Source organism: Asterias amurensis, chromosome 7 (genome assembly GCF_032118995.1).
Source record: "Asterias amurensis chromosome 7, ASM3211899v1".
NCBI classification, from domain to species: domain Eukaryota; kingdom Metazoa; phylum Echinodermata; class Asteroidea; order Forcipulatida; family Asteriidae; genus Asterias; species Asterias amurensis.
This window is the reverse complement of record NC_092654.1, coordinates 18,082,141-18,104,652: the sequence shown is the minus strand read 5'-3', so window position 1 is coordinate 18,104,652 and position 22,512 is coordinate 18,082,141. Positions and strand designations below refer to the sequence as shown.

Here is a 22,512-nt window from a genome sequence, read left to right as displayed (position 1 = left end):
TTCATTTTTTTCCATGTTTTTGTAATATTTCATTTTTGTAATATTTGCTTTCTCATGCTTGCATTTACTTACTGCTTGTTGCCATGTTTATCACCATTTATTTATTATGATCGAAAATCATAATCTTAATATTTTTATCTTGATGTCTTAATAGCCAGACTGGGTGTGTTGTCGACATATTGATGTTATTCTGAAATCCTTGTGCATTGCTTCTTGTGCAATATATTTGTATCTTCCTTTTGTAACTTTTTATTATTTGTGGTGCTTTTAAACTTGTGCGAGCAATGTTATTTCTTCTTTTTGGAGGGGTAATAAAGTTTTGTAAAGTTACAATTGTTGCTCAGATTTGTATTGACCTTTCACTTGTTTTTCTTGATAGTTGACTTTTCCATTCTTGTCTTATGATTAGTGGTTTATTGCCACGCCCTATTTAATTTAATTTAGTTTTAATTTCAATTTGCAATGTGTTTGAAATGTAAAATTGTGGCTTAACTATTCCATCTACTTTTCATTTCCAATTTGCAATATTTGAAATGTAAAATAGTGGCTCAATTAATAGTGTCATATTGAACCTCCTATTTAATTTCAGTTTGTATTTTTTGTAAATGTAAAATTGTTGTAATTCAGCCTTTTTAATGAACCATTTTATCTATCTATCTTGGCCCAATTTGATAGCGCTGCTTAGCGGCCGATTTTGTGCTTACTGTGTGATTTCCATTTCATGCCCTGCTAACCGTAAGCCCACGAAAAGGCGTGCCAATCATCTGGTGCTTAATGCACGAAAATCAATGACATCACAATGCAAATCCATGGAGAACGCGCAACATGGCCGCCTAATTTTTCTGCTAACCTGTGAATTACGCTTGCACATTAGCAAATTTTTCTGCCTCGGTAATCACAAAAATTTGCTTACCATTAAGCAGCGCTATGAAAGTGGGCCTTTATTTACTTCTTATTTTATGATTCCCTTCACACTAAGTATTGCCTTGACCTCGTCTTGACCTCGTCTGTATTTCTTCTCTTCAGGTGTTGAAGATCTTGAACAGTAACACAGAGAATCCGTACCTGATTTGGGACAACTCAACGCGAGCGGAGCTGACAGAGTTTGTTGCCAGACAACAAGATGAGAAAGTCAAAACAGTAAGTACTCAAGTTGGCTTTATCAAACAAAATCTGTCGGAAATGAAATAAAAACTATTTTTAAGATTTCAATTTTTTTCAGTAGTAAGACAAGATTGATTAAAGGAAAGGTATATGTCTTTACTTTGAAAATTAATGGCAACCAAAACTGTTGACTAAAGGCTACAACAGCTTTCGATAGTATAAAGCATTTTGAAAATACCTGCCAGCTGTTTAGATTTTATTGGAATTGTCCAGATTGATAATGAAATCACTTTTTCCTTTCAACCGATTCTTTTTATTTTGTTTGCTTGTAGGGACAGTGCGACGCAACGTTTGGTGCAGACTTCCTTTTCTCCGCTCATGAAAAAGAGCTGATAATCGGAGAAGTCTTCGTGCGAGTTTACAACGACCAACCATCCTTCCCTCTAGAGGTCAGTATTGCGCAACGAAAAGACGATCATCTTTAACTTTTACCAACAAAATGTCACCGATTGCGATTGTGGCACCTCACCCCACCCCAATCTATACCTCACCTTCTACGATGCCCAGCCCTTGAGGAGCAGTGCTGCCTTAAAGACCTGATGGCAGCAAACGAGAAGGCTATGAGATGTGGCCAATCCTGGCCAAACATTTGAAGAGTAGATGATGAACGCGGAAGAAGATCAACAAAATAACTTTGTTTTAATGTTTTTTTTCCACAGGATGCCAAGGGATTTACTATCAGCTTGCTAGACTTCCTAGGATCCCAAGCACAGGTAGGAAAACATCTTATTAGTAAATTTGTGTCAGAAGCTGTAAAGCCTTTTTGAGGTACGTGATAGGAGTGTACTGTTTGGTTTGGGTGTATGCACACAAATTTACCCAAACCTTATAGTGTTGTAGCATTGTGTCCGCCATATCTCAAAAAGGCTTATTGAAATTAAGTGATGAAAACTAGTATGTGCTGTTGCAAATTGCTTACCAGTGAAAAGGGTCTTCTGTGGTATAAATTAAAAAAATAGTGGCACATCAAACCCTACATGTACATGCCTGCATCTTTATGTATTGTTGAAGGGGGTAACCCTGTTTTCAGCCCCAGATGTACAATGAAGGTGGCAGTTGATTTAATTTGGGTTAATAGCCCAAATTGGTCAAGTGTAGCCCTCACCTTGAAGTGTTAGTCCAGCCTTGTGATGTTAGGCGAAATTTCATAAAAATTAAAATAAATGTTTAAACAGTAATTAAAGCCTTTGGACACTTTCGGTACAGAAAACACCCATAAAGTTCACAGATTTACAAATAACTTACAGGGTTTACAGAAGGTAATGGTGAAAGACTCCTCTTGAAATATTAATCCATGAAATGCTTTACTTTTTGAGAAAACATTAAAACAATATCAATTCTCGATAGCGAGAATTCTGGATTTATTTTAAACACATGTCATGACACGGCGAAACGTGCGGAAACAAGAGTGGGTTTTCCCGTTATTTTCTCCCGACTCCGATGACCGATTGAGCCCAAATTTTCACAGGTTTGTTACTTTATATATAAGTTGTGATACACGAAGTGTGGGACTTGGACAATACTGTTTACCGAAAGTGTCCAATGGCTTTAAAGGAAAACCACGACAACACAACCCTAGTCTGAGAAATCTTGAACACTGCCTGCATTTAAATCACTGGATTGTGACACTTTTTATAAATTTTTTTGTCTTTTTTTTCTGGTTCTAGTATCTGCATTCATTGATGGCAATCACATCTCAGGCAGTAGACACCAGTAAGAACAGCACACAGGCCAAGAGGCTCAGTAACTGTGAAATGGCCCTGGAATCTCTGGGCAACGTCATCAAAAACAACCCAGGTTTGTAAATCCATCAGAAAAGTTCTTTCATTGAGTTATCTTTATTGCCACATTTGGGGAAAAATGCTCTTTATAAATAACTCTTTCTGAAATTTGGATTTCAAAACTTTGCAAGGTGAACAACAAATTTGAAACTACGACTTGCTGTTGTTTTTCTGTTAACTACTTCTACAATGAAACCTGTTTAAAAGCTCAATGTTACTTTAGTACATCTTCAGTATGTACTGATCATCTTCAATATAATATTAATCCTTTGATTGATTTAACTTTGATTGAACAGGAACAGAGATTCAATGCAATGGCCATTACAAGCTGCTCTTCTCTCTGCTCAAACTCACCGGAGCTACTAAGCTACAGATGCTGGCTTTGGAGGTAAACATTGAGAAATAAGTTATCAGGCATTCTCTTATAGTTAAACATCTCGGTAAGACCTCTCGTTATTTTTGCGGGGTCATTAAGAGCACCGGACTCGAGCTGTGTTGTCTCTGATCATCGGAGTATAGGTTTGAGCTCTGGCCTTGTTACTTGGGTTCTTGAGTAAGATACTTAAAGGGATGCTGCAGTGAATTAAAATAAAACAGTTAATTTTGCTGTCATTTATTTCTGATATATGTATTGAACATCAATAAAATGTGTTTTGTTTTTTCCCCGACATATCTGACTTGCGTAGTGAGCCTTTTGTGGATTGTTACCGCCCCTACCATCGATGTCACGTCGGGAATTCAAACATATCGTTGGCAAAAAGAGTCTGGTCCCTAACTACACGCGCCTAGGTGCCAGGGGGCCCAACGGCTCGGGTTACCGACATGACGTCACGTTAATGCAAACGTTTAATCTCTTGAAAACCATTTTTGAAATACTTGCACATTTAATTTAAAAAAAGTCAGGTTTAAAAAGTCATGTTTAATCGTTTAAATGAATAAAAAAAACACTGCAGCCACCCTTTAACCATCATTACTTGATCATTTGGATTGGACATTAAGACACATGTAGGTCCCTTGTACTGGGATTGGTGGTGCATGTAAAAGAACCCAGAACACTTATCATGCAAAAGGCACGACTGTGTGTTCCAAATTGCCCTTAAAGGTGGCCGCTTTACGTCATATTGCAACCTATTATAGCCTCCTCGCAAACAATTTAGCTATCCTCGCCAATTTTAAATCACTTCACTTTCATTGCCACTACCACCAGTGTTAACTGTTGTCGTCACTGAATTTCCTTGCAGGTCGTTAAAAATGTTACAACCAATAAGGAGTGTGTAGCCAACATAGCAGACTCCAACGTCCTACCATATCTTCTGCTGACGCTACATTCCTTGCCATCAGGTTGGTGTACAAAAAACTTTAAATTCCCCCCTAAAACATTCAGTCTTGGCTCAATAGTTTGTTGGCTTAGTGGTGTCTTGCCTTGCCTTCCAACTTTGGGATCCCGGTTTGAATCCCACTTGGGGCACTACATAGATTTGGTTTTCAGTCCCTACCTGACTGCGTGGGTTTTCCCTGGAATAATTCTTTGGGGGTTTTCTCCTTATAATATCTAAAAGTGAAACTGTCTTCCTTGTCTTCTCTCCATTTTTAGTATGGTGACCTTGGCTTCACAACTAGAATAAATGAAATGAAATACTAAATGTAGATGGGCCTCTTTAATCAGATAGGGGCAGTCGCGAAAGTGAAGTAATACATTTTTGTTCAATTACATTCCTTTTCAGGTTGCTTGACTGTTATTGAAACGCTGAGTGCTTTATCTTCCAACACAAAGATTGTCAAAGAGGTCGTTGCAAAAGGTAGGCATTCTCATACCTTTCTTTTGTACATCATTTGGTAGCATTTGGCTGATGGTTTTTATCTTTCAAAGATAGTAGTGGACCTTTTTTTATGTCAAATGTACCCAATGTGGGTTTTCGGAACCGTTCAATTGTAATTTTCCTGAAATTGTTTTACTAATTTCTCAAAAACAACAGCACCTCAGCAATTTATATTTTAAGGAAAGCTTTCAACCATCATTATCTTTAAACCTTGTAAGTTTGATGTACATCTGTGGAAGTTTGTGTCGTAACCCAAACCCTTTAATACTTGCTTCCCAAGGTGGTCTTGTTTATGTCTTGGACCTGTTCTGCAACTCACCCAACCCCAACGTCAGGGAGAAGTCAGCCGAGCTCTTTGCCAAGATACAGTCTGATAAGCTGATGGGACCTAGAGTCAGGATCATCCTGTGTAAGTTCCTACCAGCCATCTTCATGGATGCGATGAGAGACAGCGCTGAGGCTAGCATACACATGTTTGAAGGTAAGGGTAAAGTGTTCAATTTTTTTCATAGTGTTCCTGCTTTGTGGAACTCATTGCCCGTTGATATCCATCGTTTTGCACCTGTATCTTTATTCAAAACAGCAGTATAACAGTTTTCTCCTTGATTCAACCCATACAACTCAAAGTTTTTAACTGTTTATATATTTGTGATTTGTTATCCCCTTTCCCCCTGTGTACATGTAGCGTGTCTGTACCGTGGCCAAATTTATTTCTTTGTGTCTGCCTGCACCCCTCCTCCACCCCCATCCCCCCAAATCCAAACCAAACGTGTATAAAACCTTTTTTATAATTGTTTGCATGTACGTTTTACATTATGGAAATAAACGTTGATTTGCATTGAATAGAATGTATCCCTCATAGATTCCAAATCCCACCAAATCTTCAAAAGTATTTACATTCACAATCTAGGCCTAAAAAAAAAAAAAAAAAAAGAATTAGACGATGCTCTCCTGACCTCCTTGTCAAGTTCCCCAGCGGAAGTTTCAGAAGGAAAACCTACCAAGTACCAAGTACTTTAGTAACAGATATTTGATTTAAGAGAGGGAGAAGTTCTTCAGCGGTCTGTTATATTGTTAATAAGTTATCGATTATCTATAATTTGGTGAATGATTCGCAGGTGTTCATGAGAATCCAGAATTGATTTGGAACGACGAGGCGAGAGAGAAAGTCTCCCAGACCATCAAGAGGTTGAAGGATGAGTAAGTGATTGAATCTTTGTAAGGCATGGTTCATACTTTTTGGTAGTACGATCGCAACAAACATTTCGCTCTAGTTGAAATGTGCTCAACTCTTTCGAAGCATTTGCTGCAAATAATAGAGTTGTGATGTCAAAGTATGCATCAGGCTGAAAGGGTCTGTATACGTTTGGTTTTCTGGAACCCTTCAAATGTTTCAATCTTATATAAATGTAGGTATATACAATAAAACTAACATGAAAGTTGATTTCAAAAGGTGGTAGTATTTGAGATATCTCTCCAAAGAAGTGTTTGTGTCAATAAATTTAACAGAATTAATATTGAATAACTCGAAATTGTTTGTGCTCCTTTCCAGGCATTATGCGAATCAGAACTCGGACATTGATGCACTTTGGAAGGTAAGAAACATTCAATGATTTCAATGGTGAATTTCCTTGGATACAGTTTTAACTTATTTTGACTGCCTGTGTGTTTTTTCTTGTATCAATGTCCAAATTAATAATAATTATAACATTAATATTAGGCCGGAAATCCACATGTCTGTCTTGAGTTGTGTATCCATGAAAATACCTGCAAATGTCACACACAATTCTATTTCCCCTGTGGCTTATTCCTTGGCTTTTCTAATCTTATCTATTCTGGTCTAATCTAATCTAATCTAAGAGGCATAGAGCTAAACACTTCTCTGTTTATCCTCCCTGTGTAGATTCCGGAAGAGTTTGTGGTTGCCTACGCAGATTCTTCAGACGAGGTTATCGTCGGGGGCGTATTCCTGCGTCTCTTCATCGCCCAGCCTACATGGGTCTTACGCAAGCCCAGAGAGTTCATGGTGGCACTGCTGGAGAAGTTTACTGAGCTCATCAAGAGGAACAATCCTAATGTGAGTGAAACGTGCAGAGCAATCTGTTATTAAATGACACTGGACACTATTGGTAATTGTCAAAGACCAGTCTTCTAACTTGGTGTATCTCAGCACGCGGAGCCTGAGCCTGAACATATGCATAAAATAAAAACCTGTGAAAATTTGAACTCAATTGGGCGTCAAAGTTGCGAGATAATAATGTAATAATGGAAGAAAAAACACTCTTGTCACACGAAGTTGTGTGCTTTCAGATGCTTGATTTCGGGACCTCAAAATCTAAATCTGAGGTCTCAAAATAAAATTCAAATATTTTAGTGAAAAATTACTTCTTTCTCAAAAACTACGTTACTTCAGAGGGAGTCGTTTCTCACAATGTTTTATACTATCAACAGCTCCCCATTACTATTTACCAAGTAAGGTTTTATGCTAATAATTATTTTGAGTAATTACCAATAGTGTCCACTGCCTTTAAGACCCAATGACTCCCATAAACTCTGCCAAGTGTAAAGATGGGTTTGAGTCTCAGTTGTGATTGATTTAGCTTAGTGGTGCATATTTGTTGCACAGGCTGTGTACTCCCTAGGGAGCTGAAATGGCTTCAGGAATGAATTGAATGCCACATTGACCTAGGGGCTTTTCTCAAACCTCGCCTTAGGCTCCGGCTCAGGCTCCGCGTGCTGGTACAATCAGCAATACACGCTGAAAATGCAGGTTGAAGGCCGAGCTGTGACACAGCGCGCGGAGCCTATGCCTGAGCCGGAGCCAAAGCCGAGGTTTGAGAAAGGCCCCAGGGGTAATGATGTTGGAGAACTATGAGGTTTGAAAAGCGCAATATAAAAAACGATTGTTATTATTATTGTTAATATTCTTCTGCATTCCATAGACTACAGTCATGACAGTAATATTATTTTTCATGTTGTATTCTTACAGGGTGATGAGTTGGAAACAGTCACGTCAGCCGTTGTGAATCTCTTCAAAGCGCAGCCTAATCTAGCATCCCAACTCCCTCAACTGGGTCACATACCGACCATCATCGGCGCCATGAAGTCAAAGAACACCGCCATACCACGGGCGACGATTATCACGGTCAACAGCATTGTTGATGACGATGTTAGTATAAGTTTGTATTACTAATATTTGTTCTACGCGCCAGGAATGTCTTTCTGACAGTGTATGGCGCTTTACAAATGAACATTATTATTGTTATGAAATAGCGCCCTCGTTTGATTGATCATTACTTTTTGTGGTCATCCTTGTCTCCTGTCATTGATTTGTTTAAGCTTTACACGCAGACTACGTTGGGGTCCAAGTTGTCGAACTTCAACTTGACTCTTCACAAAATCATTGTGTTTTGTCATGTCTGATGGTTGATTATTCTGAAAAGACACATCCCCCAGACTTTGTATACAGTGGTTTCCCTGGTTACACCCCTATGTTCCGAAACCCATATATTCCGGCAACCTTCTGTTCTGCCACCCCTATGTTTCGACACCCCTATGTTCCACTACCCATACTTTCCAACACCCCTACAAATGTATGTTGCTAATCCTAACTCTTACCCGTACCCTAGTATGCAGACCTCAAGGGGTTTTGAAAACATAGGGGTAGAACATAGAACATAGAAACATAGAACAGTTACTGTTTCACTATTTGGATGTGTGTAGATTTGTGTTGAAGTTACTGTTTCACTATTTGTAGATCTGTGTGCGTAGCATGGCTCAAGGAGAATGCATCGGACCCATGATAAAGGGAATGAGGTCGAGACCTGATATGACTGCAGTGGCTTGTGACAGTCTTCATAAAATGTTCCAGAAGGACCAACCTGAGCTTGTTAAGCAGGTAGGTCGTGTTATTTTTATTTATTCTTTATATTTCAGCCATTGTCGATTCACTGTAGGTTAAAGGCCTCAACATGATGTCTTAAAATGTCTGTTTTTTGTGCTTGTTGATACCAATTGACTATCTCCCAGGGTAGATGGATTGCACAAAGCATATTCGACTGCCATATTTGATGATAAACAATATAAAAAGGGCTTGTGTGTACGCACTGCGCACAACTCTCAGTCAATGATAGCCTTTCACGCGTGCACGTTTCATTACCAATGGTGGTCAATGACATGTTTCAGAAATGAGTTGATGATGATGATTTCGTATGCTATGCTGATCTCATTTTAAAGTCCGTAAGCCAGTTTATAGCTAGGTCCTCAGCCAGGTGAAGGGCTTTGATGCCACCATCAAGGTGAGAGAGTGGGCAGTCAGCAGAAATGAGTTAAAGAGTTAGTTTTGATCTTGTGAGTTTGAAACTGTAGTGTCAGTTTTATAAGTTTGTATAATTATTGCTTCTTTTTTCAATAGGCCTTGGACAACGACTTGGTTCAATTTCTACTGAGTCTACTGTCGGACGGATTGAATACGCTAGAAAACCCTGCAGCTACCAAAGCTCAAATAGTAAAATCACTCAAAGCTATGACGGTCTGCCTTGAATATGGTGAACAGGTAAGCTCACGACCCATAGATGATGCTCTTCATATTAATAATAAATTGAATATTAATTTTGGTTTTACCTTTACATTGATGTGTGTTAGTACTTTCCCGAGTTCTGTAAAACAGTCGCAGGCATGTTACTCGGCTGGGATTCAAACCCATGACCTTTGCAATTCTACCACTAAGATTGCCTGAGAGATAGAGGTAGTTTGAATCAGAGATTATGTCTTAACAGATGATGTGCATTTTGTGCATAACAGTTTTGTTCTTTCGTTATGATGTCTAACAATGTCTCTAATGTTTGTGTGAACAGGTGATAGCTCTGCTAGAGAAGTCTACTGTTTGGACGTCCTATAAAGACCAGAAGCATGACTTATTTTTGTCCAACACAAACGTCAGCGGATACCTTACTGGTTGGTACTTTCATTCCCTCAAAATATCTTGTTTAAAATGCTATCCCGTTTACAATGGGTCCCTGTATGTATTTGTTTGATTTGTTTATATCTCTTTTTAGTAGTGTTGGTTATGAATACTACTCAAAAGAGACTTTCACATGGTGTAACAGCAAATCTCTCTTCCACCATACTTCCAAATCCTACTTGTATTAATGTTATTTTTTTTTTAATTTCTCGCTATTTCAGGTCCGGGCGTGGCTGGCTACCTGACCCAAGGAACCACTTCAACGGTTCCCAGTGCCCCGCCCCCCATCGATCCCAATCATGAGACCACAGAGGATTCTTAACACCACTCCACAAAGTTTTCAAGCTTTGCCAAAATAGACGAGAAACCAGAACCAAATCAAAGTGCTCGGTTTCAAACTTTTTAAATTGGGGACTTTTGGGACACTAGGTGGCAGCAGATCTACCAGGTAAATCCATTGTTTTGTAATGTGCGCGTGCTCAGAACTACGTAAACAATGGAAGTTTACCTGGTAAGTCTGCTGCCACCTACATGTACTGTTCTAAAGTCTGTCATTGGGTAACATTTCAAGGACGGCAGAATTTGTGGTAAACCAATTTGAGAGCTAGCTAGCTCACTATGTGGAGAACAATTTTAATCACCGTTTCAGAAATTTCTTGCTGAGCTGAAATACCTTGGTGTCTTGAGAAGGACGGAGGAGCAGTTCACACAAATTGATGGGATATTTCATCCCCATGTAATCTAAGTGTATAAAAATATTTTATACCAAACTACTAGAAAGAAACTGCGAAGAGAGGAGATGAAATTTACAGATACGTGTTGCTACCAATCAGAGGCCAATTTCATAGCGCTACTTAACGGTAAGCGATTTTTCAAGCTAAATATAGCAGACAGATTTACTTGGGTGTAAGCGTATTTCACAGGTTAGCAAGAAGATTAGGCTGCCAGCTTGTGCGTTCACACGGTATACATTTTTATATCGTAAGCGCCGGAAGGTTAGCAAGCCTTTTTTCATGCTTGTGGTTAACTGATATAAAACGGAAACCTGTGCTATAGGCACAAAATGAACAGTTAAGAAGCTCTATAAAATTGGACCTAGTTCAGATTTTACATACATTTGATATGAAGTATATCATTGGTTTTTTATGCTTAAACATTCATCAAACTTTTTATCTTGCAAACAAAATTAAAACAAAATAAACCTTGATATATTGTAAGAGATTGGAACTTAGGCCAAGAAAAATTGATGACAACTTTATTTAAACCGATATGTGTTAAAAAAAACTCTGAATATTGATCAAGCCTCAGAAACTGATTAGGAATTGTGTATGATATGAACAAAGTGACAACTTTGAAACAAAAAAATTATGAAATGAAAAATGAGCACTTAATGTAAATACATAATTATTTTTCTTAGAAGATCACGCTAGGTTAAAAATGATTTCAGCAGCTGGATGTGTCGATCATGACTTTGTGGTGGATGAAAAAACTATTTTGTTAAAAACAAAAAGGTTGAGCACGATGAATAGGAAGTTTAAATTTTAGCCACAAGTTTATTGTTAAAAATGGCCACAGGATGCTTTCAGCGCCATTTTACTAACAAACCACTTTGCCTTACTGACGTTTCTTATTATAATTATCTAAAGAAAGTAATTCTCAATTACAATGGCATTGTAGGGGAAAAAAGAGTTTTATGCAAATGTGATCAACAGAGAGGTACCAGGAGTAGTTCTTGTGTTTTCAATTTGAGTACCAGGAGTAGTTCTTGAGTTTTCAATTTGAGCTGAGGGATAAATTACAGTTTCAAATTGGTGGGAATTTTTTTGCAAATGCTTTCAGACTTTAGGGGGAAAAGATAGCTGTGGAAATGCTCCCATAGCAGTATGAGAAAAGTTAAATAATGACAGGAGCAGAAATGATGTTCTCAAAGTTCAAATGATGTAATAAGTGGCATATTGTAGGCCTAGAATTTCATCTTTGAGAGGGCAAGGCCATTTTTATTTTGCAAAGAGTAACTTCCTTTGGAAAATGTTTAGTTTATGGGAGACTTTTGTAGGGGCAGTAAGGCCAAGACCCGAGTAGAGCTCTTTAATCCGACAGCTTGCGATTAGCAGCCATTTTGTGTCACAAAAAAATGCATGGGCGTACACAGGGTGCCAGACTAGTCTGCCCATTAACAACTCTGACTACAGCTAGATCCTCACCTGAACATATGTTGAAGCTTAGGAGGCCCATAGTAACACCCTTAGCTACAGCCACAGCCGACAAGTCGGACACGCAAAATTGAGTTTAGGAAATATCAATTTGCACCAGTCATTGGTTGTTGTTGGGTTAGGAACAGTAAAGAGAGTCGGTGGTGGTCGATTTCTTTGTTTGATTGGGTTTTTGTTTTTCATTCCATCAAAATTCTTCATGGTCATTCATGTTGGGACTTCTCTGTACTTGCAATGGACCGATCCGGCCTGTCAAACTGTGTGCGTTCACCCATTTGACCAATCACAGCAATGATTGTGGTCGGACAAACTCGGTCATGCGTGCGCGTATATTTGGCACGCACGGCAGAATCGTGCAGAATGTCATTGGGAGTGCTTGTACACGTGTCTTGCTCACGTGCGCAGTGGGCGGAGCTTAGTGGAAAGCCGGAACGGTCCATTCGATTGATACCCAATTTCGTTTGTTACATATGCAATGTTAAGAATCCCACTACATGTACATGTAAATTGTATATTTATGCTAATTTTGAAACGGTTCATTTAATCATTTTAAATTATTTTGCAAAATCATTACAAAGAATGCGCGACAGATTCTTGTTGTCTAGCGTACGAGTGCATTATAGCACAGCTTTGCCCAAGCTTTCATCTATGATTTAGAATCTACTCCCCGAACAAATCACCCTTCTCTAGCATTTTCAAAATTTCACGATCATAAAAAATGCCCTTTTTGTACATGTCAATGTGTGTACACTGTGATCACCTGAATACACCTGTAGAATTGCAACCACCTTATTCATGGTTTCGGCCAGACCAGGCATCCATATTCTCTAGCACTTTGTCCCATTATTAAAGGTATGGCATCCATATTCTCTAGCACTTGGTCCCATTATAAAAGGTATTGTACAGGATTTGTAGAGCTGACAAAATAGTCGCAGACGGTGTTCATGTTTTTTATAATTAACCACACATGAATAAGCAAACCTGTGAAAATTTTGTCTGAATCTCTTGGGGAAGTCAAGAGAAAGTAGTGAAAAACCATACACAATTTTGAGTTTGTAAACATATTGTCCTTAATTTTTATTGTAACAACAGAAATCAGTTTTCGCATAATTTGCATTTTGTTTTATTCGGATACAGTTTTCTCGATTATGACCACAGTGGACAAAACCACAGTGGATGGTTGATATTGAATGGTCAGACAGTAGGAGGGTTGACTATATTGTAAGATGTGTTCATTCACTGTGTGATATCTTATTGCAGGCTTGCATAGTTGATCTTTTATTAAAAACTACTCGTACAAAGTGGTCAAACAGTAGAAGGGCTAACTGTTAACATTTCAAGATATCAATGCAGTTTTTATATTTTGGTAATACTTTCTATTGGAACAAAAGTGTTTTTTTTCTCCGAGTGTCTGCAGAAATGAAAATGCTTATTAATTTCTTAACTTTTACTTGATTCCTCCTTTAAAAAAATGGTAAATGATTTGGTACAAAAAAATACTTGAATGCTTAAATAGGGTCAAGATTGAAGCACGAACAAGTCAGATGTATAGTTAGTCCAAAGTATAGAATTCATTTAAACGTTTGTTCAAGTTAATTTGAGGTCGCCATTTATTTACCACATCTTGTTGCGGTACTAAACATGTTTGTAATTTGTTTTAAAGACAAATAACCACACCAGAATGTCATGAGTAATCAGTGACCTAGTCTCCTGAAAATTTATTCTTTATATAAAAATTGATAAAATCAAATAAAATACAAGTAGATTTTACTGAAGCATCTTTAATTGGCAAAGCAAACATTCCAGCATATTTCTTTGCCTTATAAATTGCCTATATTTGCTTTCAGAGTACCATGGAACAATTAGTTGTTTTTTCCTGCAACTTTAAGCAGGACTAAACATGTATAAAAAAGAAAAGTAACGCTTAAAGATGTACCAAATTAATTATATGTATTGAAGCTCATATAAATAACAAACAGCAAATAAATAATTATATTGTACAATTCACAAGTAACTTCTTGTCCGTTTGTTACATTTATTTCAACTTGTCATGAAGGTATTAAAGATGCATCAAATTTTGTTTGCCAACGTGATGGTAAAAAAGTGGTGTTAAAAATAGATAGCTAGTTAAAAAGGTACTGGACACAGTTTGTAATTACCCAAAATAACAACTTTCTTGAATGAGCAATGGAGAGCTGTTGATAGTAAACATAGTGAGAAACGGTAACCTCTGAAGTAATGTAGTTTTTGAGAAAGAGGTAATTTCTCACTCAAATAATTATTAAAAGACTTCAGGCCTGAAGCCTTTTATTAGGCATCTGAAAGCACCCAAGCTTGTGCAACAAGTATTGTGGTTGTTTTTCATTCGCAAAAATTTATTCAGAGACGACTCAAGATTTTGGGGTATTTTGGCAAAACAAAACAAACGGGCAATGCAACTTTAAGAGATATCAAAGTATTGTTTTTACGGCACCCCACAACCAGCACAAAGATACCTTTTTAGTTCTATGTAATTTATTGCTTCAGATGAAAAAAGAAAAAGAATTTTTAGTTTGGTGAACACAATTTTTTTTTATAGTCGTCCTTTTTGTTGTCAAATTTGACACCATTTAAATATGCCACTACTTTTGAAAAACTGGAAGAAGTATACAAAAATTGAGATAGACTCTGTTGGAACATTTATACAAGTACTCATTAAAATGCAATAGGCGGGATTGCTGGATGTGAGAAAATCACAAAAGTTGCCTGGCAGTGACGACTCTATCTTGAGCAATACTTAATGAAAGTCAACGTTCTCAAATTGGGCACAAATTTCATAAAGCCTGTAAGCACAAAAACAGTAAGCACAGAAAGTGTTGCTTAACATAAACAGATAACCAGCCAAAATTACATAAAGTTTACATTGTTGTTACTTGTGCTCCACTAAATTTTTGCTTAGCAAAGAAATTTGTCAAGCAGTATTTTCTGCTTAACAGCATTATGAAATTTGGCCCATGTTGGTAAATATCTCTGATTGGAATCAGCGTGTACGGGAGTAGAGAGAGTTCCTCAGTATCTACAGTTGTTGTGGTAGTCCCAGTGGGGGACGTGAGGGGCTGGTAGGGCTAACTCCCCCACGGGGACCTGCTTTATGGGTAGGTTGACTCCAGAGAACTGTGGAAGGTTGCGGTAGTTATGAACGTCTCGTAGACCAGGATGGACTGTTGACAGAGGAAAAGAAAAAAAAGTGAGTATATGACTCGAAACGTTTGAAAAGACAACTTTATGTGCTGAATTCAGCTTGGCTTCCCCATCTGACCCTGCTGACTGGGTTTTTTGTCAAGTCTCCCATTTGTGAGGGGTCAAATTGCACACTCAATGAGGTATTGGGTTGGATTGATGGCTACTAGCTGATAGCAGATCTTGTACATCAAGGAAAGACTAGCAGCCTGTCTGATGTGTCACATGTATGTTTAAACACTTCTCAGTGTTTATATTGCATGTATAAACAAGGACACATGATCTGTTCTTGACCCATCGGAATGGATAAATTCTCGTCGTAGCTAATATATAATCATTATTTGAAGAAAAAAATTATCTCTCTATCACCATATCCAACTCACCTAGAGGAGGTCTCGTTCTATCCATTACACGCTGCGGCACTTCCTGCTCCTTGGGCCAATTCTCCAAATGTACGTCTTGGCGTGTCATATCGCGTATATGTTCAAAGGCTCCCGGTGTACTAGGGTCAGCAGTATCTACACAGCTACCAGCGGTCCACACCTGGACCGGCGTATCCAGAGCTGCTGAAGCAAGACCAGCCCGCCCTGTATAGCTGTCGGCCGATGTTAGGGCAGCAGTGTTTTGTGGTGTCCGCCCGTTACCAGTTGTCGGCAGGTCGCCGGCGAAAGTTACCCTCGAGTTAGCAGAGCGGGTTGGTTTGTTGGGACTCATCCTTCGCATGACATCATTGTCCACAAACTGCGTGTTTTGGCGGAAGACTGTGTGCTTGTAAAAGTCATTGAGTGCCTGTGGTTGAAGACAGAAAGTATAAAATTTAATAATCAATTTATAAGTCAACAAAATAAGGTGCATGGTTCTTTTTTCCGACTTGGCTGTGAGGGCACAGATGATTCTTGTGATTGATTTAGCTCAGTCGGCTACATACTTGGCAGCACAGGCTGTATACTCTCCATTGAGCTGAGATGGTTTAAGGATTGAAACAAAATGACCCAGTGACCAGGGGTATATTTAGTGTACAAGTGCCATGAGCATCACTGAGTAACGGATTTGAGCACTGTATAAGAAGACACTATTATTTTTTATTATTATGGAAATAGAAGAAGTTTTCTTACATCTAGGACTGATTTGATGTCTTGTAGATGCTGCGCACTATGTATCCTACAATACTCAATGCCATTTGCGGCTGCACTCTTCTCACTGCATGTCCGTTTAATCTCTTGGATGACAGCTCTCCCCTTTGCAATGTGAGCCGATAAAACTGTAAGGAGAATACAAAGTAAGGCATGATTGAATGAAAAAGAACAAAACCCATTTAAGGAACACAACTCCCCGATTTGTTCACACACGGCACTCATGAAATGTTTTTAAGACATCTTAGATTAATCATAACCACCAGTGAAGTTTTTTAAGAGTCAGTGAGCATTTTTTATTACAATTGAGATCAAAAAACAGGTCAACTCGTGACCAAGTCATCATCAGCCGGTGCCAGAAGTATTGTGTAAGTTCCCCCTGGGGACGAGTTCACCAAGGTACAAATTGACTTGGGTATGAGGTGACCCAAATTTATACAGAAATGGAAAAATAACTGCAAATACATTGACGTTACGTTATCGCAGTTACAATCTTACTAAGTTGAAAGTTATTAAGTAACAATTAACAAAAACATTCAGAAAGGGGTTTACACATTATTTTACAGTGAATTCTCCTATTTTTGAACCAATGAAGTACATAAATAAAGTGTGGCAAAGAAATTTTTGATATCTGGTGAACTCGGTGTCAGGACACTTCGTACCTTTGCCACTTCGTACCCTGGACACTTCGTACCTTTTGAAGGTACGAAGTGTCTTTGGACACTTCGTACCTTGGACACTTCGTACCTTCCCTCGAGACACTTCGTACCTTCCCTCGAGACACTTCGTACCTTCTCACGAGACACTTCGTACCTTCAGGATTTCTGCATAGTTTCTAAATTTTGCATGGATATCCTTCTGCATCAACTGAAGGGTCACATTGCTAGTGTCGCCAATAGACTTATTGCACCGATTGAGGGCGCTGTGCATTAATTACTTAATAATATTACGTGTTTCCACATGTAGCTGTGAATTAAAGAATTAAACTCAAATGGTGTTTTATTTGTTTACATGTTGACCGATAGTGATGAGTAGGCTATGAAGTAAAAATGAATCAAACCCAAATGTTTTTTTATTTAATTATTTATCCACTGATTATGTTGCGCTTCGTGATGAGTATGAAATAAAAACGAATCCAAATAATGTTTTATTTATTTACATGTTGAATGATAGTGATGGGTAGGCTATGAAATAAAAATGAATCAAACCCAAATGGTGTTTTATTTAATTACTTGTCAACTGATTATGATGCGCTTCGTGATCGATGAGTTGGGGTTTTTGCAAACCAGTGGTTAACAAAACATTAACAGCTAATGACCCATTACAGCTAATGACCCATTACCACAGCAAAACAGCATACCGCAAACATCAAAGAACCAATAGCGCGTGTCATTGTCATGTCGCCACACACACAACACCGCCAAAACATAACGAACCTAATAACCCATTGTCATGCCGCCAAGTCCAATGCGGAGCCTGCAAGTTCACTGAAGCAAGGTAATGATACATGCTATAAATTGGCCCTCCTGGACATAGTACCTCACTTCAAGATTTGCGACTCAAGATCAAGTATCAAGAATCAAGAATCAAGAACAAGCTTCAAGTCCAAGAATCAAGACCAAGAATCAAGACCAAGATCAAGATGGCTCACCGATTCCCGTGCATTGTATGTGTTAAACATGTTCGGTCAAACCAGCATGCACTTCAATGTGAGCGGTGTGAGCGGTGGCAGCATCGAACCTGCAACACTGGAGTCTCTCGGGAGACTTATGCTGAGTTGATGTCGGTTTCGTGGAGCCCTGCTTGGATCTGTGAGCCATGCTCTGGTACAGACTCCGAGTTCTCTGACGCCCCAGTGGCTGAGAGTACTCGGCAGTCTGACCAGATCATGGCTGTGGATAACGAAATTTCATTTAACCTGAGTGACAATTTCGAAATCCCGCAGGAACAAGAGGAAGCCACGATTGCCGACCCAACTCTTCATGAAGAACTCGAGGGACTCGGTGATGTTCCTGTTACCAGCTTCAAGATCACCACTGGAGGTACAGTCCGGGGAAAAAACATTCTGGTTGACTCCAACGGCTACACATACACCATGAAATGGAAGAAGGACCCCACTTCTCCATTCTCTGCATGGGTGTGTGGCTTGCGGAGTAAGACCCAGCGTTGCCCCGTTTCTGTCCTTCAGAATGGTGATCGGTTCAAGTTTGGTCGCAACGAGCATCACCATCACCCTGCCGTAGGAGATGTTGCTGTTGCTGTCAAGGTGGCAGTAAAGAAGGCAGCCAAGGACAACGTCTTCCGCCCAGCCAGCGACATCGTTGAAGGAGTTCTCACCAAGATGGTGCCCGCCGATGCTCCTGTTAACTGCCCAAGACCCAGCAATCTGACAAGAGCTGCCAACAGAGCCCGGCAAAGACAGCGGCCCCAAGAACCTCAAGACCAAGGCTTCGAGCTCATAATGGACAGCGTCCCAGAGGGGTTTCTCCAACAGGATATTCATGTCGGGGAGTCCCGACATGTAATATTTGCGACCTCAGAACAGATGGCGGCTCTCGACAGGGCGAAGACCTGGTATTTGGACGGCACGTTTAAGATAGTTAAGCGGCCGTTCTATCAGCTATTCACTATTCACGCATTTGCCAAGGGTGACTCTGGTGAGCAGAAACAGGTCCCTCTAGCGTACTGTTTTATGGGAAGCCGGACGAAGGCAGACTACAAGAAAATACTCAAGACCTTCAAGCGGAAGCTGCCATCCGGGGGCCAGAACCTGGCAGAGGTAGTCGTCGACTTCGAAAAGGCAGTCTGGTCAGCGGTACGCAGAGTGTTTCCACATGTAGCTGTGAAGGGGTGCCTATTCCACTGGACTCAAGCGGTTTGGCGCCAGTGTCAAGCCCTGGGTCTGGTAGTACCCTTCAAGTCCAACGCCGGGGTGCACACCTTCATCAAGAAACTCATGGCACTACCGTTCCTGCCTTCAGAGCACATCCCTGAAGCCTTCAAGAAACTACAAGAGAAGACCAAGGCACCAGCACTGGTACAGCTGTGCGATTACATCGAGCGAACCTGGATGGCCAGCAACCAGTGGGACCCCGCATCATGGTCAGCCTTCATGCGGAGCATCAGAACAAACAACGACGTCGAAGGCTGGCACCATCGCATCAACCAGAAGGCAGGCAACCACGGAGTGCACTTTTACAAGTTAATCCAGCTACTTCATCAAGAATCATCCCTGGTCACTATCCAGATTAGGCTGGTAAAGGAGTCCAAGCTGCGTCGTTACCAGAGGCAAAAATATCAGAGACTCCAAGGTCGGGTTTTTGCACTCTGGGACCAGTACGAGTCAGGCCGCATAACGACGTCGTCCCTCCTGTCAGCGTGTAGCCATCTCAACGGTCCAGCAATCTAAACGGCCATCTAAACGGTGTATACCACAAACAAACCGGCTCTTCTCAGAGCCACACATATTCAAAAAGAGATAAAATTCAATTTGTCGTTCAAAAAAACTTACAAGAAACACCCAACACTTCACAACCCCAAGGATATTCCACAAATATTTTTAACAGTAATCATTATTTTTAATTTACAGTCCATATATAATAAATAAATCATAATAAAAATCATAGTAATAACAATCATAGTAGAACACGTTTTAAAAATATATCTTATCTGATGGTCACTTCGTACCCCACCCACGGTACGAAGTGACCAATTTGGGTACGGTACGAAGTGTCCCGAAGGTACGAAGTGTCCAGGGTACGAAGTGGCAAAGGTACGAAGTGTCCGACATCCGGTGAACTCACCAGATGTCATAAAAACTAATTTATTTAATTAGTTAATAAATTACCTTTCTTATTGCTGTTTAATTCCTCACCTCCTCTCTGCCACTCCCCTTTTGCCACAGCCCACACTCTAATTTCTCCCCAGCCGGTTCCCTATTTTTAGGGGTCCTACTAAAAGCCGACAACAAGCCGACAACGCCGACAACAAGTCCAGAGCGCCTCCAACAAGCCGCCAACAAGTTTTAAATACCTCAAAAATGGCAAATAAACCATATAAATTTTAGAACTATGTGTGTTTTGTAATATAAACATAAATTTAATGGAAAAACTTCACGAAAAGTGTGAATTTTTAACCAGAAAAAAAACTTAACGTTCACGGAGAACGGTGACGGAGAACGGTTCACGGAGAACGGTTCGCGGAGAACGGTATTTAAAACGTGTTGGCGGCGTGTTGGCGGCGCTCTGGACTTGTTGTCGGCGTTGTCGGCTTGTTGTCGGCTTTTAGTAGGACCGATTTTTAGTTAAACTTTCTTTTGTCTCAACTCATTCAAAGAGACATCCATGTTCACTTACATCTAACAAGTGGCCCATCCACGTAATACTCCTTGTTGTTATCAATCTCTGGCCGCAGCGTGTTTATGACTTGACCGAGTTCCTGCAACATCTCAGCGAGCTTGTCGTCGATGAGTGCCCGCTGCCTCCACAGGCACTCCAGCCCCTGGAGCACGGTCCTACTAAAAGCCGACAACAAGCCGACAACGCCGACAACAAGTCCAGAGCGCCGACAACACGCCGCCAACAAGTTTTTAATACCTCAAAAATGGCCAATAAACCATATATATATTAGAACTATATGTGTTCTGTAACATAAACATAAATTTAATGGAAAAACTTCACGAAAAGTGTGTATTTTTTAACCAAATAAAAACTTTACTTGCACGGAAAGCGGTCGGACGCCATCTTGGCTTAAAAACCGTGTTTGGACCAGACCATTATGATACGGGTAGATTTAGAACTTGCCAACAACAGAGGGCGGGCTTCATGTGAAGACCTTCACTGCAGTTTGCACAGTGCATGACGCCCGCCCTCTACTGCTAAATCTGACTTACCTGCATCATAATGGACCGGTCCTACTAAAAGCCGACAACAAGTCGACAACGCCGACAACAAGTCCAGAGCGCCGCCAACACGCCGCCAACACGTTTTAAATACCTCAAAAATGGCAAATAAACCATATACATTTTAGAACTATATGTGTTCTGTAATATAAACATAAAGTTAATGTAAAAACTTCACAAAAAGTGTGAATTTTTAACCAGAAAAAAACTTCACTTGCACGGAAAGCGGTCGGACGCCATCTTGGCTTAAAAACCGTGTTTGGACCAGACCATTATGATACGGGTAGATTTAGCACTTGTCAACAACAGAGGGCGGGCTTTATGTGAAGACCTTCACTGCAGTGTGCACAGTGCATGACGCCCGCCCTCTATTGCTAAGTCTGACTCACCCGCATCATAATGGACTGGTCCAAACACGATTTTAAGCCAAGATGGCGTCCGACCGTTCTCCGTGAACGTTAAGTTTTTTTTCTGGTTAAAAATTCACACTTTTCGTGAAGTTTTTCCATTAAATTTATGTTTATATTACAAAACACACATAGTTCTAAAATGTATATGGTTTATTTGCCATTTTTGAGGTATTTAAAACTTGTTGGCGGCGTGTTGTCGGCGCTATAGACTTGTTGTCGGCGTTGTCGGCTTGTTGTCGGCTTTTAGTAGGACCCTAATGGACTGGTCCAAACACGATTTTAAGCCAAGATGGCGTCCAACCGTTTTCCGTGAAAGTTAAGGTTTTTTCCTGGTTAAAAACTCACACTTTTCGTGAAGTTTTTCCATTAAATGTATGTTTATATTACAGAACACACATAGTTCTAATATATCTATGGTTTATTTGCAATTTTTTAGGTATTTAAAACTTGTTGGCGGCGTGTTGGCGGCGCTCTGGACTTGTTGTCGGCGTTGTCGGCTTGTTGTCGGCTTTTAGTAGGACCCCCTGGAGCACGCTCGTGCACGTATTCCCGAACTCGGCACGGGTCAAAGGTGTGGCTGGGTTTGCCGATGTCATCTTCTATTCTTCGCTAACTTTATCTCTGTGAAGTAAAAGTCGTCTACTTGATCTTCTTTGCCCAAATATGCCTGATAATTGCATGAATTATAAGTGAATAACAATGAAAATTGAGCGCAAAATTCTGCGTTCGTTTTGTATCGACCACCACACACAGATTTGTTATCTTGTTTACATCGGCGCTGCTAGGCACAATGCGCATGACTATTGACCCTTTGTGGACCTTTAAAATAGTCTGGTTGTTCAATACTGTGTAGTTTAATGGTTGTTACGAGGCGGTGCTGAGACAAAAAGTGGGGCGTTGGCATAACAA

At 39.9% G+C, this 22,512-nt stretch overlaps 2 protein-coding genes across 3 annotated transcripts in view; one reads left to right on the top strand and one right to left on the bottom strand.

Moving 5' to 3' along the window:
• Positions 1-12,508, top strand: part of LOC139939780 (dnaJ homolog subfamily C member 13-like) — a 51,492-nt gene extending 38,984 nt beyond the window's left edge. For both annotated transcript variants that reach the window (XM_071935896.1, XM_071935895.1), the window contains 16 exons: positions 1,027-1,140; positions 1,437-1,553; positions 1,824-1,877; positions 2,832-2,961; positions 3,242-3,333; positions 4,187-4,286; positions 4,670-4,744; positions 5,046-5,246; positions 5,884-5,965; positions 6,318-6,360; positions 6,669-6,842; positions 7,755-7,934; positions 8,523-8,663; positions 9,180-9,320; positions 9,622-9,721; positions 9,950-12,508. In XM_071935896.1, the coding sequence (XP_071791997.1) occupies positions 1,027-1,140; positions 1,437-1,553; positions 1,824-1,877; positions 2,832-2,961; positions 3,242-3,333; positions 4,187-4,286; positions 4,670-4,744; positions 5,046-5,246; positions 5,884-5,965; positions 6,318-6,360; positions 6,669-6,842; positions 7,755-7,934; positions 8,523-8,663; positions 9,180-9,320; positions 9,622-9,721; positions 9,950-10,050 (1,845 nt within the window). In that variant the 3' untranslated portion in view covers positions 10,051-12,508. The remainder of the gene's footprint in view (positions 1-1,026; positions 1,141-1,436; positions 1,554-1,823; positions 1,878-2,831; positions 2,962-3,241; positions 3,334-4,186; positions 4,287-4,669; positions 4,745-5,045; positions 5,247-5,883; positions 5,966-6,317; positions 6,361-6,668; positions 6,843-7,754; positions 7,935-8,522; positions 8,664-9,179; positions 9,321-9,621; positions 9,722-9,949) is intronic.
• Positions 12,509-13,952: 1,444 nt separating this feature from the next.
• Positions 13,953-22,386, bottom strand: LOC139939782 (uncharacterized). Its single transcript, XM_071935899.1, has 5 exons — positions 22,138-22,386; positions 20,649-20,803; positions 16,276-16,421; positions 15,544-15,949; positions 13,953-15,141 (listed from the first exon to the last, which is right to left on the bottom strand). Exons 1-5 carry the CDS (start codon positions 22,197-22,199, stop codon positions 14,990-14,992), a joined length of 921 nt encoding a protein of 306 aa, XP_071792000.1. The 5' UTR covers positions 22,200-22,386; the 3' UTR covers positions 13,953-14,989.
• Between the last annotated feature and the right edge of the window lie 126 nt (positions 22,387-22,512).